At 58.9% G+C, this 17,323-nt stretch overlaps 5 protein-coding genes across 6 annotated transcripts; 3 read left to right on the top strand and 2 right to left on the bottom strand.

Annotated features, from left to right (window-relative positions):
* Positions 1–461: 461 nt before the first annotated feature.
* Positions 462–2,707, bottom strand: CYB561A3 (cytochrome b561 family member A3; the record flags this gene model as incomplete). Of its 2 annotated transcripts, none has more annotated exons than XM_083862901.1 (6): positions 462–603; positions 716–872; positions 1,129–1,283; positions 1,358–1,566; positions 1,630–1,835; positions 2,667–2,707. In XM_083862901.1, 6 exons carry the CDS (start codon positions 2,705–2,707, stop codon positions 580–582), a joined length of 792 nt encoding a protein of 263 aa, XP_083719027.1. In that variant the 3' UTR covers positions 462–579. The 2 variants fall into 2 exon arrangements, with proteins under 2 accessions (XP_083719027.1, XP_083719028.1); XM_083862902.1 differs by lacking the exon at positions 2,667–2,707 and adding an exon at positions 2,540–2,606.
* Positions 2,708–2,782: 75 nt separating this feature from the next.
* On the top strand, positions 2,783–5,451 carry TMEM138 (transmembrane protein 138). The gene is made up of 5 exons (XM_083864237.1): positions 2,783–2,882; positions 3,725–3,947; positions 4,024–4,195; positions 4,970–5,045; positions 5,128–5,451. Exons 2-5 carry the CDS (start codon positions 3,820–3,822, stop codon positions 5,238–5,240), a joined length of 489 nt encoding a protein of 162 aa, XP_083720363.1. The 5' UTR covers positions 2,783–2,882; positions 3,725–3,819; the 3' UTR covers positions 5,241–5,451.
* A 306-nt stretch (positions 5,452–5,757) lies between these two features.
* On the top strand, positions 5,758–7,147 carry TMEM216 (transmembrane protein 216). Its single transcript, XM_083863069.1, has 5 exons — positions 5,758–5,808; positions 5,993–6,094; positions 6,177–6,269; positions 6,477–6,678; positions 6,773–7,147. The coding sequence occupies exons 1-5, from the start codon at positions 5,796–5,798 to the stop codon at positions 6,786–6,788; spliced, it is 426 nt and encodes a 141-aa protein (XP_083719195.1). The 5' UTR covers positions 5,758–5,795; the 3' UTR covers positions 6,789–7,147.
* Positions 7,148–7,341: 194 nt separating this feature from the next.
* CPSF7 (cleavage and polyadenylation specific factor 7) lies at positions 7,342–15,112 on the bottom strand. Its single transcript, XM_083863068.1, has 10 exons — positions 15,093–15,112; positions 14,309–14,429; positions 11,684–11,902; positions 11,126–11,229; positions 10,751–10,896; positions 9,133–9,538; positions 8,941–9,059; positions 8,701–8,866; positions 8,437–8,610; positions 7,342–8,356 (listed from the first exon to the last, which is right to left on the bottom strand). The coding sequence occupies exons 2-9, from the start codon at positions 14,360–14,362 to the stop codon at positions 8,442–8,444; spliced, it is 1,383 nt and encodes a 460-aa protein (XP_083719194.1). The 5' UTR covers positions 14,363–14,429; positions 15,093–15,112; the 3' UTR covers positions 7,342–8,356; positions 8,437–8,441.
* A 39-nt stretch (positions 15,113–15,151) lies between these two features.
* On the top strand, positions 15,152–17,203 carry SDHAF2 (succinate dehydrogenase complex assembly factor 2). Its single transcript, XM_083864005.1, has 4 exons — positions 15,152–15,213; positions 15,754–15,962; positions 16,696–16,805; positions 16,916–17,203. Exons 1-4 carry the CDS (start codon positions 15,199–15,201, stop codon positions 17,044–17,046), a joined length of 465 nt encoding a protein of 154 aa, XP_083720131.1. The 5' UTR covers positions 15,152–15,198; the 3' UTR covers positions 17,047–17,203.
* Positions 17,204–17,323: the final 120 nt, after the last annotated feature.

Genomic DNA, 17,323 nt, shown 5'->3' with positions numbered 1-17,323 from the left:
TGGAAAGGGAGATGGGAACAGGGATCCTGTGACTGGGGGAGGAAGGAAACACAGGGTGTGGAGAGGAAGCTACAGAGCTCACATGGCTCTGGGCATGGGGTTGAGGGGTGGATTCTGGGAAAGGGGCAAAGGAGAAGTGGGGACGGAGCAGAGCACGATCCCAGGTCTTGTGGGGTGATCATGGGGAGCTGTCCCGTGTCTCCTGGGAGCCAGCGAGGACAAGCCTTTGGCAGGGACAGCTTGGCTTGGCCAGGACATACTCCTGAGCTCCCACGTCTCCCACCCCAGCTCCCAGCCCCCGCCTTGTCCCCAAGGATTTGAGTGCTGGAGCCCTGCAGAAGCCAATGTTTTATTCCATGTCCATGAGGTCCCTGAGTGGCTCCACTCTGAGCTGGATCCTCTGGAGTGGGAGTGATATGGGTGCTCCTCTTTGTCCCAGTGAGGCTCCAGCAGCTCCAGCTGCAGCATTGAGGGATGGCACTGGGAAGTGCTGGGGTTTGGCATGGCCCGGGCTCCAGGCAGGAGCTGGCACGTGGAGGCACAAGGATGTAGCTTCCGAAAGCTGGGAGATCCCTGGGATCAGTGCTCGGCAGAGAGCAGGGGCTGTGGGAGACAGGGATGAGCCTGGATCCTTCAATCCTTCCCCACCCTCAGGACTGTGCTGGGGGGCAGCTTCCCAGTTTGGCTTCCCAAATCCACCCAGTGCGTCCTGTACCTGGCGGGAATCCAGGGAGTCAGAATCAGGGCGCTTCCAGCTGGGCCTGGCCAGGGCAGCCACCACCAGCACCCCAAAAATGAGGATGAGGAGCCCCAGGGTGTTGGCAAACACAGCCTCAGCTGGCAGGAGCTTGTACTGCGTGGTCCCGTTCTTCCTGGAGCAGGGAAGAGAGGCTGGGAATGTTCTGGATGTTCCCGAAACCCCGCCTCAAACCTTGCAGGGAAGTGTGCAGGGAGCCACACACCTGAGGAAATGCTCAGTTCCCTTTGCCCTGTGCTGGTCACTCCCAAATCCAGCCCAAATCCACATCCTGAGCTCCCCCTGTCGCTGTGAGGGCTCTTCCCAAGCCCCTATTTCCCTGTGAGGGCTCTTCCCAAGCCAAGCCCACCCCGCCCCGCCCCGACTCTCACAGGCTGAAGAAAAGCTTCTCGTTGAGTCCTGACGCGCAGGAAGCCACGGACAACATCAGGATGGCGGAGCCAAAGAAAACGTGGATGGGCTTGTAGAATGCCCGGAGCCAGGTGGGAGCCCAGGGAAGCAGGAATGCTCCAAAACCCGCCGCCCACTGTGGGAAGAGAAGGTGAGGGCGGAAAAACTCGGGATGCCGGAGGGGTTGGGGGATCCGGGAGGAATTCCCACCTGGCAGGAGAAGAGCAGGACGGTGGCCAGCCCCATCCAGCTGTGCAGCGAGTACATGTTGGGCGTCCCTTGGGCGTTGTGGAAGCAGAACACGGCCGCCAGCCCCAGCACCGTCAGGACGAACGCTCCCAAAGCCAGGCTGCCGTGCAGCACCTTCCAGGGAAGCTTGGGGCCGCTCCAGGTGTTGGGAATGCGGTAAACCAGGGCAGCTGCGAGAGGGGAAGGAAGTCAGGGAGGAGCCGTGCCGGGATCCCCGCGCTCCCCGTACTCACCTGCACCGTAGAGCACCACCAGCCCCGTCACCATCAGCACCGGGTGCCAGTTGAACGTCCGGGAGCTGCCGTCCAGGGAAAAGCCCCCGCGCCAGTGCTGGCACCAGGTGCCCACCATGGCCACGCAGAGCAGCCCCAGCGCTCCCAGGAAGGCGCAGAAAGGCGGGAAGGGCACGTCCAGCATGGCCGTGGGGCGGTGGTGGCACCTGCGGGCGAGCGAGGAGCCGGCTCAGGCTCCGGATGCGGTCCCGGGGAGGAGCCACGGAAAGGGGAACTGGGACCCCCAACGGGGAGTGAGGGAGCAGCTGCTTCTCAGCCTGGGAAAGGTGACAGGGATGAAGCTGCTTCCCAGCCAGGGATGGTGGCCCAGCTGCTTCCTGGCGTGGGAATGAATGGTGGCAGGGATAGATCCAGGGTGGTGGCACCTGGAGACGACTGAGGTGCCTTTTGGGGCTCTCAGACGTTTCCAGGAGGACCCACGAAAAGGGGAACTGGGAGCCCTGAGGGGGTGACCAGGGTCCAGCTGTGCCCTGGACTGGGAAGGAGGCCAGGGATGGAACAAGACATGCAGAGCCGAATTCCCAGGCACGGCACCCCAGGGAATGGCAGCCAGGGGCTCTCAGTGTCACCTGTCATGGTCCCCCTGGCAGGAATCTCCGCTCTCATTTGCATGTGATTTGCATGCGCCCCCAGAAATGGGTATTTCTGTCCCCTCCGGGGACGGGGGATGTCCCAACACCTTCATATCAGCTGCCTCACGGGACACAGAGACAGGAAAGGGGTGGAGACGCGCGGCTCTATGGTTCCCCAAACTCTGGGACACAGAGGCTCACGGACTTCCCAAATCTGGGATACTCGGTGCCACGGCTCCCGAAATCTAGGAACACGTGGCTCCACAGCGCCCCCAAACCTGAGGCTCCCCTGGACCAGGAACACAACGCCCGGCCCTGACACCACCCAAAATCCAGACCACGAGGTCCTTCGGCCCCTCCCAACACCGGAGCCGCCCCCCGGCGCTTCCAACCCCGGGGCTGTACCTGGGCGCCACCGCCCCCTCCTCGTCACAGGGCGCCGCCATCTTGGCGAGCGCCGCTCTGGCCTGCTCATCTCTATGGTTTTCCGGCCCACCCCAATGTGCGGCCGCCGAGAGGAGCGGCAGCCAGAGCGGCCCCCGCGGGTCCTCCAGCGTCCATTTCCGCCGTCACTTCCGGCTCCGGCGGCCGTTTCCATGGGGACCAAGATGGCGGCGGCGGGTGAGCGCCGGGGGCGGGGGGCACGGCGGGGACACACCGCGACCCCCGGGACACGGACCCCCGGCACACAGGGGAGCTTGGGCTTATCGAGGGGGCGACTCCGGGAGAGGGGACGGGACAGGGACAGGGGGGAGGGCGGCGAGAGGGGGCCCGGGGGCTCCGCAGGGGTGGCTGCGAGAAGGGACGGAGTGACGCGGGGTCTGGAGGGGCAGAGAGTAATCCCTTAATCCTCATATCCAGCTTTTTCCTCCCCCCATCCCATTTCCAAGCCTTCCCCCTCGTGTCCATTCGTTTCTCGCTTCCATGTCCAGCCTTTCCTCACTCCCATTTCCAGCCCTTTTTCCCCCGTGTCCAGCCACTTTCTGTCCCTTTCCAGCCCCTTTTCCCCCGTCCATCACCATGTCCCCCCCTCAGGGAATTCAGCCCCCAGCGCAGCATTTTTCCTGCCAGGACACGGGGGATCCCTGTCCCCTCCATCCCTCTCCAGCCAGGATGATCCCGAGGGGGCTGTTCCCGTGGGATATGTGTCCCACGAGGACTGTACCTGCTCCCGTGTCCAAAAATCCCCGTCTGTCTTCTCACTGCTCTCCCTGTGCCCAGAGTGGGACATGCCCAAACATGCTCAGAACTGCCCATGGGGCTGGGAACAGCCAGGAATAACCGGCTTGGACTCTGCTGCTTGGGACTGCATGTCTCCCTCATCCTTAGATTTCCTCACGTGGGGATTGGGGTGCACTGCAGGGGAAAGGAAGACTCCGAACTGGGGAGGAGAGGGAAGACACAGCTCACTGGGTTTTCCTGGGTTTTTGGGATCCATCCCAATCTCTGTGCTCCCCCTGCAGGTCCGGGGTATCGGGAGAGGCCCCGCTGAGCCCCCCCCAGCGCCATGATCCATTGGGAATGCTGGGGCTGAGGGCTCCAAGCCCCGGGAAGGAGGATGCTCCAGCCCAGCAACTACAGCCTGGTGCTGTTCATGCAGTTCCTGCTGCTTTCCTACGACCTCTTTGTGAATTCCTTCTCGGAGCTGCTCCGCACGGCTCCGGCCGTGCAGCTCGTGCTCTTCATGTGAGTACAGGGAGGGGTGGTGGGGCAGCAGATCCTGGAGATCCAGGGCCCCACGATCCCTCTGCTCTCCCTGCAGCATCCAGGACATCGCCATCGTCTTCAACGTCATCATTGTCTTCCTCATGTTCTTCAACACTTACGTTTTCCAGGCGGGATTGGTCAACCTCCTCTTCCATAAGTTCAAGGGAACCATCCTGCTCTCTGCAGCCTACCTGGCCCTCAGCATCTCCTTCCACGTCTGGATTATGGTAGGATGGGCTGGGCACATCCCTGCTGGCTTCTCCCAAGGGATTTTTCCATGATCCCCCCACCCAGCTTCCCGCAGTCCTTTCTCATGGTCTCCTCATGGAAGGTGTCTCATGGAATATGTCCCATTCCATGACCCCATGGTTGGCATCAGGCTGGAAGGGTCCTTGTCCAATCCCAGCCCCATCCCAGCTCATTCCCTAAGGGCTGTAACCCATCAAAAAATCCACTTTCCCCAGGGAAAGCCTGTGCTAGCAGTTCCTGGATTTTTTGGGGATTAATCCCCATACCTGGGCGCAGCCCCCTCCCTTCCCACAGCTCCAAGGACTGTCCAGGCTCCTGGATCTGTCCTGGCAGCACCTTCCCCTTTTCTTTCCTGAATAAACTCCTTCCTAGCTCCTTCCCAATGGAGCAATTCCAATCCCAATGGACACCTCCTGAAGTTCCCTCCATCCTGCTGCTCTGGAGCACGGGGAATGCTTTGGGCAGTCAGGAGCCAGAGCAGCTGCCCCAGTGCTGCCCACGCCGTCCAGGAAGGGGATTTGCAGGGATTTGCAGGGATCTGGAGTCTGAAGCCGGAATAGGTCCGGGCTCAATGCCCAAATCCCCTGAGCTGCTTAACCTTTGGACTAGGGGGGCTTCCCAGTCTTCCCCAGGTGTTACTCCTGGCTTGATGTCCCTTCCTCTTGCTCAGAACCTTTGGAATGGGGTGAGGGGTCTGGGAGGGCTCAACAAAACTGCTCCAGGCGTTATTCCCACTTTTCCAACCCCCTCAGAACCTGCGCTGGCGTGACTCCGGCCGCTTCATCTGGACTGAAGGCCTCCAGACCCTGTTCGTTTTCCAGAGGCTGGGTAAGGACTCCCAGGATCAGGGTGGGATCCCACATCCCTTGGGGATGCAGGGTGCCCTCTCTCATCCCGAAATTCCCTGCAGCGGCCGTGCTCTACTGCTACTTTTACAAGCGGACAGCTGTGCACCTGGGAGACCCCCTCTTCTACCAGGATTCACTCTGGCTGCGCAAGGAATTTGCCCACTTCCGTGGCTGATGGATCCCCAGAATCCCCTGGAGTCTCCTTGTGCTCCACAGGTTCTGCTTGGGTTGGTTCCAGCTCATCCTTTCTCTGGGGACCAGCCTCTGGGATTTTGGGAATCAGCAGGAGGCCTGTGGGGCATCCCTGCATTTCAGGGCCGCAGCGCTGGTTGGGACTGGAATGTTTTTAAAAACCCTAAAGGAATAAATTGGATGTTTTCCAGAGGCTCCTGGGTGTTTGTGCTCGCCTGGTGTCACAACTGCACTCCCAACGGCCCCGCATTGTAACCCAGCTCAGCGCTGCGCTTGCAGCCGCAAAACGGGGATATTCCCGTGTTCCCGTGTGGGATTCTTATCCCAGTGGATACGAACGGGCGTGGTTTGGAGGGACGGGGACTCGAACCCGCGCGCAGCCATCGGTCCTCCAACCAGAGAGAGGTGCGGGTAGAGCGGCAGCCAAACCATCGAGAGAGGAGGGGATAGAGCAGCTCCTCCTGCGCGCCCCGCGGCCTCGTCCTCAGCGCCCCCGTGCGGGCCAGCGCGGCGGCGGCGGTTCCCATGGAGATGGAAGATGGCGCCCAGGGGTGGGAGCGGGACCGGGGGGGAAACGGGGGATACCGGAGGGTACGGGGAGTACCGGCAAGAAGCCGGGCTGGGAGCGGCGCAGGGAACGGGGCTGGGGTGCGGCCAAGGCGCTGCAAGGGTCCGGGGGCCGCGCTGCCGTGCCCGCCCCGAGCCCCCCCTCATGGCCGCCCCGTGTCCCCTCAGGCCGCCATCGCTCCTCGGCTCCGCTGCAGGTCCTGCTCTTCCTCAACGGCTGGTACTGCGCCACGTATTTTCTCCTGGAAGCATTCGTGTTTGTGTACAAAGGTGAGTCCTTCGCCCCAGAACTCTTCCCGATCTCGCCGGAATAGGCAGGAATGTGCTGCTGAGGGCGGTGCTTATCCTGCAGGGCTGCTCCTGCCCTATCCCGTATCCAACTTGGTGCTGGACGTGGTGCTGCTCCTCCTCTACCTCGGCATTGAGGCCACACGCATCTTCTTCGGTGAGTCCCCCGAATTCCTGAGGCTCCACAGGGAGTGCAGAGTCCAGGGACACCCCTGAACACCATCCCTGGATGTTCAGGTTGGACGGGGCAGGGAGCAACCTGGGCTAGTGGAAGGTGTCCCTGCCCACGGGAACGGGACATTTAATTTTCCTCCACTCCCAAAAGCCTCCATGATTTCCATGATCCCAACTCTGTGCTCCACAGGCTCCAAGGGGAACCTGTGCCAGCGGAAAGTGCCGCTGTCCCTCAGCCTGGCACTCACAGTGCCGGCAGCCGTGCTGGCCGTGTACTACCTGCTGCTCCAGACATATTCCCTGCGCCTGGAAGCGTTCCTGAGCGCCATCCTGCTCCTTTTCTACGGCCTGGAGCTGCTCCTGGGCTTCCTGGCACTGCTCTCCTTCTCCAGGTGCTGCATCCCGGGAACTGGGGGACCCGGCGCAGGAGCTGCCAGGTTGGTTTGGTGCCCACACATCCCTCTCTGTCTCTGTCCTTTTCCACAGCACAGATCCCTACTGAGGACACGGCACAGGGACACAGGGAAGCATCACCCGTGCCAGCTCCACTTCCCAGCCCTGGGAAAGGGGAGGATCTCACCTTCCTCACTGCCCATTTCACCTACTACCACCTGGACACATCCCTCCCATTTTTCCTGCTTCCCATTTCACCAGGAACCTGCTGCCACATGGATTCATCTCTCCCTTTTCCCACTTCCCACTTCATTCACTCCCCCCTGGACATATCCCTCCCACCTTTCCCACTTCCTACTCTACATGGACTCCTCAGAGCTTGAGCCAGCTCAAGGTATGAAGAATCCTTTTTTTTTTTCTATGACCTTCCAGAATAATTCACTATTTTCCAATAAATATTTTTTTTTACTTGGTGCTTGGGAATGTGGGTCCCCCTGGGGAACACTCAGGTGCTTCCAGCACCTCAGAGCTGGTTTGGGAAGCACAGGAGCCCATTGGAGGAGGAAGAGGGTGAGGGACAGTGGGTGCAGACACCTCCTCAAATCCCTCCCATTCCCTCATTATCCCAAACCCCACCACAGAAAGGCAACAGGAGCGCTGTATAAAAGACTGACAATGTCATCCGAGTTTATTACACAATTCCAACCTATCCAAAGACAAATCTAATCACTGCGAGCAGGAGGGGCAGCGCCTCGCCTGGGCTTCCAGGGATTTGCTCTGCAATTTGGGGGATTGTTCCCCCTTCCACTATTTGGAAAGAAACTAAAAATCTGTGGTGGTAAGTAAAAAAAAAACCCGGAGCTCTCCCGCAGAGTGCTCCCACCTCGTGGGGCTTGGGAAAATTGGGGTGGCTTTTCCTGAATTTGTGTTATTTCAACTTAAAAAGACTTCCAGGGCCTGGGTTTTCCCACCCGGGGGTGATTCCAGCCCTGGAAGTCACCCAGTGTGTCCCGGCTCATCCCGACCCTCCTTGGGCTCTCCCTCTCCTTCTTGGGATTCCGAGGGGACACGAGTGGATCACAGCCTGCCTCTTCCGCTTCCTCTAAAACAAGGAAGGCTCTGCGGGAGAGGCCAGAGCTGCCGTTTGGGTGGGAATGCTGCTGTGGGGAATGTCGGGATAGACAGGGTGACCCCCGGCCCAGCTCCAGCCCCTTTTTCCCAGCTCCTGGAGGGTGAAGGGGCAAAGGAGGAGCGTGGCACAGTGTCCTGCCAGAGCAATGGGGACGGGAGTGTCCCCAGGCAATCCAGAGGATGGCACGTGGCTCCTGATCCTGGGATTGGAAGCTGTGCGTCTCCAAGCCCCAAGCTGCACAGGGAGGGCTCCGTCCCCTCCGTTCCCTCCCAGCCTGGGAAGGGCACACAGACCTCCCTCCATGGAATAAAAGCACCATTTCTCTTTGGGTCCGAGTATCCACGGAGCGGAGCGGGATGGCCCCGGGAAGCAGCAGCAGTGGTGGTGGGGATTCCCAAGGCCACGAGGTGTGGGCGGGGCTCCCACCCAGAGGGGGCTGGGGGTGGTGGGGAAGTGATCGGGATGGGGCGGAGCGGCCTCGGGCACTGCGTCCTGGTCGAGGTGAGGAGATACGAGTCCATTAAAAACCACTTCCTGCCAAATTCCTGCCAGGAGAGAGGAGAGGAATGGTCGGAGTGCCCTCCCCATGTCCCTCACCCTTCCAGGGCATTCCCGAACCTCCCACCTGTCTCAGTGGTGCCGGTCCCTGTCTCTGTCTCTGTCCCGATGCCGCTCGTGCTCCCGGCTCCGCTCCGGGAAATAATCCTCATGCCGATCGTCGCTGTGGAGCAGATCCCGGTGCCGCCGGCTGCTCTCGCGGGACCGGCTGGGAGAGCGCTCCCGGGATCGGTGCCTTTTCCTTTGGGAAAAGGGGAGACAAAACCCAAAGAGTGACCTTTTAATCACTCACCTGCAGGGAGGATCCCATTCTCTGGATCCAAGGGGTTACCTGGAGCTGCTGCTGGAGCTGCTGCTGTAGGATTTGGCCTCAATTCCATGCAGGCAATCTTTGAGGGAAGAGAGGAGGACGCGACACCGTTCATCGCTGGCCACACGCGACTGCTTGATGACAGCGATGGCTGTGAGCAGCGTCTCGATGGCATTGCTGTAATCTCCTGGGGGAGAGGAGCAGGGGGTCAGGAGCGGGAATCCATCCCGGGATGCGGGACGTGAGGGATACGGGCAGTACCTGCGCTGGCGCCAGACACCGCCTTGGAAATGGCGCTGCTGGAGATGGCGCGGTTGCGGTTCATGATCTCCTCAAACTCGCCCTCGCTCACGGCCGGGATGGGCGGGCCCAGCTCCCGGCTGTCAGCACGGTGGGAACAGGGGTCAGCGGGATCCTCCCTGAGCATCCCACCCCGATTCCTGCCCGGCTCACCTGCTGTGGTTGTAGGGAGCCATGGCCTTGCCGTAGGTGTCTGGAGGGGGTCCCAGGGCGGCGGTGGGCGGCGGGAAGAAGGCAGGATTGAGGTGCAGGGCAGGGGGCACAGCCCCCGGGGGAGGCACAGCCAGGGGCGGGGGCAGCCGGGGCGGCGGCGGCAGCAGGTGCTGGTAGGGAATTCCGGGAGGAGGCGGAGGGACTCCGAAGGCAGAGGAGAGGGGAGGTGGGGGGGGCATGGGCGGGGGGGGCAGCCCCATGAGGGGCAGCGCAGGGGGGCGGCTGAAGAAGGGCAGGACCGAGGGGGGCTTCTCCATGCGGGCGGGGGGCAGCGTGTTCTCCGTTGGCGTTGCCCGGCCATCCACCGCATCCATGGAATCCCGGGAGTGGGCCCGTGGTGGCACACCTGGAAGTGGCACGGGGAAAGAGCTGTGAGGTGCAGCTGGAGGGTGTCCAGGTCTCTGAGAACTGCTCCTCCTCCTCCTCCTCCCACCCCTGGAGGGCTGGAGGTGCCCAGAGAGAGATCCAGCTGGCCACACACAGCCTCCGCTTCCATGTGTTTTTCCAAGAGGGGCCCAGCTTTCCAGCAAGACCCCATACAGTGCCTTGGGGATAGCCAGGTCACAGGGGCAGGAGCCAAAAGCCACAAGGAATGGTGAGAGACCCCCAAAGGCATCCAAAGACCTGGAGAGCCTGATGGATTTGGAGAGGACAAGCATGGAGGAACATGAGGGGGCAGAACCCAAGTGCTGACAGCAACAGAGCTGCTGCCAGAGGAAAGAAAACTCAGCATTCCAAGAGGGACAAGAAGCCTTGCTCTATCCAAAGAGGCTTTGAGGATGAGACAGAAAGGGTGTGACAGGAGCCATGGCTCCCAGTGGTGTCAAAGGGTGCATGGGAGCTCTGCTGTGCCCTGGGGACAGCCGGAACTCAGCCCAGGGAACACTCCCTGCTCCAACAAAACTGCAGGGCAAGTCAGGACACAGCCTAAGCACCAAGCAGCCGATACCCTCAGGCACCGGAGCCAGAGAAAGGGAGCAAAGCAACTCTGATGGGAAAGGGAAGTTTTCCTTGCACAAAACATGCCAAGGGATCTACAATGACCAGAGCTGGCCAAGACCTCCTCGGACACGCTCCTGCCAGGACAATCCCTGCGGATCCCGTCACATCGCTGCGGAGTGAGGCCAGGACCACCTATTGCCATTGAGGGACGCCCACGGCCAGGCCCCAGCTGGAATATTCCTCCAGTGTTGGGCACCTTACCTCCGCAGGGATGGAAAAATTCTGGAGCAGATCCAGAGAGGAGCTACTAATAGATATGGAGGGTCTTAGCTATGCTGAGAGCCTGAAGAGCTTAAGCCCATTCAGTTTGGAGAGGAGGAGGAGGAGGCTACGAGGGATCTTCGCACTGTGGGAGCACCTAAAAGGGGATCATAAAGACTCGGGTCAGGAGCTAATCCGGCTCAGGAAGAGGAAAAACAACCCCCAGACGCTCCTGGCAGGGTCTCCCCCCATCCCGAGGGCTCACTGGGCTGGGCCTGGCAGCTGATCCAGGGGGGAACTGGGATGTGTGTGAGCTGGAACCCCCCCGCCCGCGTCACGCCGGTGCCGCACTCACGTTTGCGAGCCTGAGCCTCGAACTGTGACAGGTTCTGCCGGGTCGCCAGCCTCACCTCCACCTTGTCTCCGTTCAGGATCTTCCCGGGAAGCAGCTCCAGGAGTTTATGGACCGAGTTCTCGGAGGCAACCACTACCTCTGCGTACCTGCACGGGAGAGAGGGAGGTTCAGTCCTGAACCTGCTGCAGAGACCCTCTGGACCGTCCTCCTGATCCCATCCCACTGTTCCATGCTCCCTCCTCACTCTTCCATGCTCTTTGGGACACTCCATGAATTCCCTGTGCCAGGCTGCTCTCTCACCCTCCACAAAACAATGGATGTGGCAGTGAGAGCCTGGCTCCCGCCATTCCTACCCAAAATTCCATTGGCTCTCACCCCTTGGATTGGCCATTGGCTCGGTTCTCTGCGAATTTCAGCTCCACCACGTCGTAGACTCCGACAGAGCGGATGGTCTGGATCAGCTGCTGGTCAGTCGTCCACTGAGGGCATAGGGAACAGGCTGGTGTCCACATCTGTCCCCAGTGTCCCCCACCCACCTGAGGAAAGTCACCCCCAGACTCCCTCAGGGAGCTTAAAATCATCCAGAACAAGCCTGGGGAATGGATAACAGAGACAAGTTTTCCGGACAAGACAGAGCCTTCTCAAAACTGTCCCTTCATTCATGAACAGGAGAAGGAGACTCAGGAGCAGCGCCCCAAAGTCACAGCTTCAAAGGGACATCAGCAGGTACCCCAGCCCAGAAGCTCCTCAGGGAAACAAATCCCTTTTTCCTGAGGATCACAAAGCCAAGCCCAGCTCACAATCCAGCTCAGGACACCAGCTCAGGATTGAGGAGGAGCAGGCTCCTCAAAATCCCTGCCACTCCCCTAGAGAGCCCAGCAGCCCCTCTGAGGTTCCACAGGAATCCCAAATTCCCAAAGAAGATGAACTCACCCAGGAGAAGCTCCCGACATAGACGGCAGCCCTCTTGTTCCGGAGCCCACTGTAGGTGTACAGGATGGCGGGGGGTTTGCTGTTGGGCTTGGGAGACGGCTCCTGGCGGATCTCCGGAGGTGCTTCCGAGCTGCTGGAACGCTTTTCCTGGGGCTGGGAGCTGGCTGCTAACACGTCGTCGTAGAGATCCATCTGGTCAGCATTACTGAACTCCGGGTCCTGCCGGGAAAACGTCATGAGATCCTGGCTTGGGAAGGGCTTGGGAAGCCTTCTTTGCCATTTCCAGACCTGCTGTCCCAATTCGCAAGCGGAATTTCCAAGCTGAGTGCAAAGATTTGAGGACCAGATTTCTTGGTTTCTGTCTGTGCAGAGCTGGGAACTACAGCCACCCCTTGCCTGGGCAAGCCCAAAAAACAGGATGATGGGCTCTGATTTCATGGAATGGTTGGGCTTGGAATAAGGACCTTAAGGATCATCCCATCCCCTGCCATGGGACACCTTCTGCTATCCCAGGTTGCTCCAAGCCCTGTCCAACCTGGCCTGGAACACTTCCAGGGATGGAGCAGCTAGTTTCCCCGGGAAATCCATTCCAGGGCTTCACCATCCTTCTCACGGGGAAGAAATTCTTCCCAATTTCTCATCTAAACCCCTAGTGAGCTCCAGCACATCCCAAGGACCAGTCCACTTGGATCCCACACAACAGGACAAGACCCTGTTGCTGCCACCAGAACCAGAAGAAATTCCCAATTTGGAGGGCAAGAATTCAGCAGTGGAAAACCAAATACCCTCCAGGGATGAGCCTCTCACTCCCTGGCAACACATGCTTCCCAAAAATCCAACTTGGGAACTGCACACCCCCCTCAAACCATGCCCAGCATCCCAAACTTGCTCATTTTTTGAAAAAAAAAAAGCCCTTTCTTAGGGTAGGAGCTCCCACATGTTGGATCTGTCCCCTTGGCAGAGGAAGCTCAGGAAGCTCCAGAGCTGGGAATTCCAGTGTGTCCTACATCTGCCTCCCAATTCCCATTATGTCAGGGGCTGTAATTAATTTGGAGTGTCCAGCAAGTGCTGTGTTTATTATGGATCCCAGTTCCTTGTCCAGATTGTGCCGAGTGTTTTATCCCACAAAACCACTCCATGAGGGTCCATCCCACAGGAACTGGTGTGCCATAAAAACCAGAGATTTGACTTCCAGATTTTCAATTCCAGGCAGCTTGGAATATGTTTTCTGCTGGAGACAGTCTGAGGGTCAGGGAATTGCCAACAGCCCACTGGGAGCTGGACAGAGAAGGATGCTCAGCACACAGCTCCCCAAGGATCGTGGAAATCCAGGAATCCAAAACCCCAAGCATTTTCCCTCTCCCTGAACTTTTGCATTCAGCTCTTTCCCTGGAGCTGATAAAAGAAGGATTTGAAAAGGGAGCTGTAGTTTTGTGCTCATTCCTCAAAAAAATGCTCATGTGTTTGGTTAATCCAACTCCCACGCTCCCACCTCCACCAGAAGCCTTTGGACACAGCCCAAGGCTGGAAGATTCCCGCCTGGAAGTTTCAGAAAGTCAAGACCAAAAATAGGAAGGAGGGGCTAGAAGAGGAATCCCTTGGAATCCCCCAGTTCTGCTACTCAAGAGATGCTTCAGCTTGGGAGATTTCAAGGATTCTCCTGCTCCCAATCCATGCACGCTGAGTTGAGGTGCAGAGCGATGAAGCTGGGCACTGTTAGTGGGAATCACCACTAATAGTGGGAATGTGGGATTTGGAATTACACTGGCATCCCTGGAGTGCCACAGGGACACCACAGCACCTCCCCATTGCTTAGATCCTGGCATGGATTAATTGCAGGTTTCCTCCTGCCACACATCTCAAAGGGAGTGAGATGCTGGAGTCATTGGCCTGGATCATCAATCCAGCTTTGAGAATCCTCCATCCACTTGATCTCTTCCCAGGAGATTCTGTGGAATATTCTCATCCAATAACCAGACAAAGCCTCTCTTGATCACTCCAGGAGCTCACAGGAATTCCTTTCTCCATGGTGATTCCTTCCTCCGGGTGCTTTGCTTCAAGTTTCCACGACTCTTCCTCTTGCCAACTTCCCTCCACAGGCTTTCCATGGCAGTTTCTAATTTTCCAACACCTGCCTTCACACTTGGTTTCCCATACCCATGAAGTCCCTGAAATGTGTTTCTCCAACACCCCCTTCCTTCATCATTTCCTGCTGTGAATCCCAGATATTCCTGGGCCATCAGCACAGGAACAAGCGAGTTCCCACACAGCTTCCCACCCTGGGTGATCCCATGGATTTGGCTTCTGGTTTCCCCTCACTGTGTAATTCCCTGGAAGTGCCTCTTCCAGCTGGGATTTCTCATTTTTCCAACCAGGACACAGCTAAGCCCTTAAATCCCAAACATTCCATGACCAGCCATATGTCACAACCCACAGGGAAACCCTTTAATCACAGCTGGAGGTGGCAGCCACTGAGATCAGGGAATGATCGGAAATGATCCTTCCCTTTTCCCAGCCACACCAGTTGCATCTTCCACCAGGATGAGCTGTGAGACACTGGCATCTCTTCCCTAAAAAAAAAAAAAAAAGGTGGGGGGGGATCTGCACCCCCATCCCAGCCCTCACCTGGGTGAACTCCTCGTCGGCGTAGATGTCAATCAGATCCACTCCCTCGGACATATTTCCAGAGGCGGGAAAAGCGGGAGCCCGGGCTGGGACCGGGCGGAGCCAGGACACGGAAGGTGCTCTGGGAAGGGGGGGGGGGGGGGGGGGGGGGGGGCAGGGGGTCATTGAGGCCCCGAGGACACGCCGGGGGCGCCCCCCCAAATCCCAAAGTGCCCTAAATCCCATCTCCTCACCCCAGTGCCTGCGTCCCCCTAAATCTCCTCTTCCCTCCTAATACCTGTGCGCCCCTAAATCCTTTCTACACCTTAAATCCCCTCTGCCTCTCAAATCTCATGTCCCCCCAAATTCCCGTTCCCCCTAAATCCCCTCTCCCCCCTAAATCCCTGTGTCTCCCCAAATCCCACGTCCCCCCTAAATCCTTGTGTCCCCCTGAATCCCCTCTGCTCCCCAAATCCGTGTGCCCCCCAAATCCCATTTCCTTCCGAATCCCGCGTCCCCCCAAATCCTTCTGTCCCTCCATATCCTGTCTCCTCCCCCAAATCCCTGTTTCCCCTCAAATTCCCTGTGCCCCCCACGATCCCCCACCGCCCCCCCTCTCTCCGCGCCGCCCCGTCCCCGCCATATGCGGCCCTGCGGGCCGGCGGGGCCCGAGCCGGAGGGTTTTTGGGCAGGGAGGATGTGAGGGGAGGGGGCGGCGGGTCGCGATATGTCGCGATAGGTGGCGCCCCCCACCCCAGGGCCCCCCTCCCCCGATCCGAGCCCCGCGCGCGCCGCCCGCGCTCACCGCCAGCGCCGCCGCGCCCACTTCCGGGCGTGGACACGCCCACTTCCGGCACACCCCGCCCCGCCCCCGGGAGCGGGGGGGCGTGGCCAGAGCGGCCCGCGGCAAGATGGCGGCGGCCAGGGTGGGCGGGAGGGGGGAAAAAACTGGGAGGGCAAAGGGACGAGAAAGGGGTAAAAGGGGAGGGAAAGGAGGGAGAGCGGAAAAAACGGGTTAAAATGGGAGGAAAAGGGTAAAAAGGGGGTAAGAGGGGAAGGAGAGGGGAGAAAAGTGGGGAAAGGGAGAAAAGAAAGGGGATGTGGGAAAGGGGGAAGTGAAAGGGGGAATGGGAAAGGGAAAAAAGGGTGAGAACGGGAGGGAAAGGGGAGAAAAGAGGAGGGAAGAAAGGAAAAAGAGGTCAAAGAGGTGAGTTTGGTGGAAAGGCAGGACGGGAGGAAAATTATCTTATTGCGGGGAAAAGGGGAGAAAAAGAGAAGGAGAGTCTGAGCAGACGGATGGGGATTTTGAGGCGAAAAGGGACGTCTGGGGGATTTATGGGGTGTGGGCCGCGGGATTTGGTGGGGGGGGGATGGGATTGGGAATCGTGTCCAGTGGAATTTGAGGAGGTCCCTGTGTGCAGGCACTCCCAGGCCTGACATCCCTGTGCTTTCCCTGTTCTCCCCAGCTCTGCTCCCTGCGCCGGCATCTCCTGTGGCCGCTGATCCCACAGCGCAGCTACCGGGGGAATTCCCCTGCGGATTCCGGGAAGGATGTGCTGGAGATCCCGCTGCCCCCCTGGCAGGAGCGTCCAGACGAACCGCCGGACACCAAGAGAGCCCGGCTGCTGTACGAGAGCAGGAAAAGGGGGATGCTGGAAAACTGCATCCTGCTCAGGTGGGCTTGCCTCCAACTGTTCCAGGTCCTTTCATTAACAGGGAAGAGTTGAGTGAGGTGGTGCAAAAATCCTTGGGAGAAGTCGCTCCAAGGTCTTGCTGGTCCAGGATCCAGTGATGGAGTAGAACTGGGAGAGCTCAGTGAGCCAAAATCCTCTGGGAAGGATGTATGTAAATTGTGGGACACGTGGGGCAAGGTTAGTTGGATTTTGGGACTGAAGGAGATTAGATTAGAGACATAGAATTGTGGAACTCCAGAATAGTTTGAGTGGGATAGGACCTTAAGGCCACCTTTCACTATCCCAGGTTGCTCCAAGCCCTGTCCAACCTGGCTTGGAAACTTGTAGGGATAAGGCAGCAACAGCTTTTCTGGGAAATCCATTCCAGGGCCTCACCATCCTCTCAGGAAAGAATCTCTTCCCAATATCTCATGTGAACCAGCACATGGAATCTTAGAATGGTTTGGGAAAGGATCATTCAGTTTCATCCCCTGCCGGGGGCAGGCCCACCTTCCACCAGACCAGGTTACTCCAAGCCCTTATCCAGCTTGGATAAGGGGATTCCGGGGGTGGAGATTCCACAATTTCTTTGGAAATGCTGTGCTGGTGTTTTCCCACCAACTGAGGTGAAGGAGAGCAGGCTAGGGGTCTGTGTTTTCCAGGATCATGTTGAGCTGGCTGTCACATCCCCGCTCTTCCTTCATCTCCTGCTCATCCTGACCCATCCCTCTCCAGCCTCTTTGCCAAGGAAAACCTGGCAGGCATGAGCGAGGAGCAGCTGAACCGCTATGACCGCCTCATCAACGAGCCCAGCAACGACTGGGACATTTATTACTGGGCCACTGGTACGTGGCCACACCCTAGGACACCGGGATGGGCCATTGGGACACCGGGATGTGCCATCCCTCACATCCCCAGTCAGCATGGAGCTGATTTTTCCCTGTTTTCCCCTCAGAAGCGAAGCCGACGCCAGCGGAATTCGACAACGACGTGATGGCCATGCTGAGGGAATTTGCCAAAAACAGGAACAGGGAGCAGAGGCTCCGGCAGCCAGACCTGGAATATCTGTTTGAGCCACCACGCTAAGGGAAGGGATGCCCCTGTCCCCATTCCCTGGAGAAACGGAGGGACATGGCGCTCTGGACTGGTGTTTCTGCCTTCCCTGTGGTTTCTCTTCCAGCAGCCTTTGGACACTGGTGGAATGCTGAATAAAGCCATGGCTGCTGGCTCTGCCTGGCTTCTGGCCCTGCCCCTCTCCTGCTTTGTGACATGGGGGTCGGGCCCTCGGGGACATTGCCAGCTCGATCTGGCACATCCCACCTCACTGATATTCCCAGTTCCCACCTGCCCCTTTTCCCAGAAC

The sequence above is a fragment of the Zosterops lateralis genome (assembly GCF_965231275.1).
Source record: "Zosterops lateralis genome assembly, chromosome: 6".
NCBI lineage: Eukaryota > Metazoa > Chordata > Aves > Passeriformes > Zosteropidae > Zosterops > Zosterops lateralis.
Note: the sequence above shows the minus strand (reverse complement) of the source record. Positions and strands in the feature narration are given on the sequence as shown.

Excerpts from the sequence above, each read along its gene's own strand:
- SDHAF2 (XM_083864005.1), top strand. Across the intron at positions 15,963-16,695 it reads GAAAACTGCATCCTGCTCAG|CCTCTTTGCCAAGGAAAACC; the intron begins GTGGGCTTGCCT and ends ATCCCTCTCCAG. Across the intron at positions 16,806-16,915 it reads CATTTATTACTGGGCCACTG|AAGCGAAGCCGACGCCAGCG; the intron begins GTACGTGGCCAC and ends TTTTCCCCTCAG.
- CPSF7 (XM_083863068.1), bottom strand. The coding sequence starts at position 14,362 with ATGTCCGAGGGAGTGGATCTGATTGACATCTACGCCGACGAGGAGTTC. Across the intron at positions 9,539-10,750 it reads CGAGGCTCAGGCTCGCAAAC|GTGTGCCACCACGGGCCCAC; the intron begins GTGAGTGCGGCA and ends TGCCACTTCCAG. Across the intron at positions 8,611-8,700 it reads AGCTCCAGCAGCAGCTCCAG|GAAAAGGCACCGATCCCGGG; the intron begins GTAACCCCTTGG and ends CTTTTCCCAAAG.
- TMEM216 (XM_083863069.1), top strand. Across the intron at positions 6,095-6,176 it reads ATTCGTGTTTGTGTACAAAG|GGCTGCTCCTGCCCTATCCC; the intron begins GTGAGTCCTTCG and ends CTTATCCTGCAG. Across the intron at positions 6,270-6,476 it reads GGCCACACGCATCTTCTTCG|GCTCCAAGGGGAACCTGTGC; the intron begins GTGAGTCCCCCG and ends TGTGCTCCACAG.
- TMEM138 (XM_083864237.1), top strand. The coding sequence starts at position 3,820 with ATGCTCCAGCCCAGCAACTACAGCCTGGTGCTGTTCATGCAGTTCCTG. Across the intron at positions 3,948-4,023 it reads GTGCAGCTCGTGCTCTTCAT|CATCCAGGACATCGCCATCG; the intron begins GTGAGTACAGGG and ends CTCTCCCTGCAG. Across the intron at positions 5,046-5,127 it reads GTTCGTTTTCCAGAGGCTGG|CGGCCGTGCTCTACTGCTAC; the intron begins GTAAGGACTCCC and ends AATTCCCTGCAG.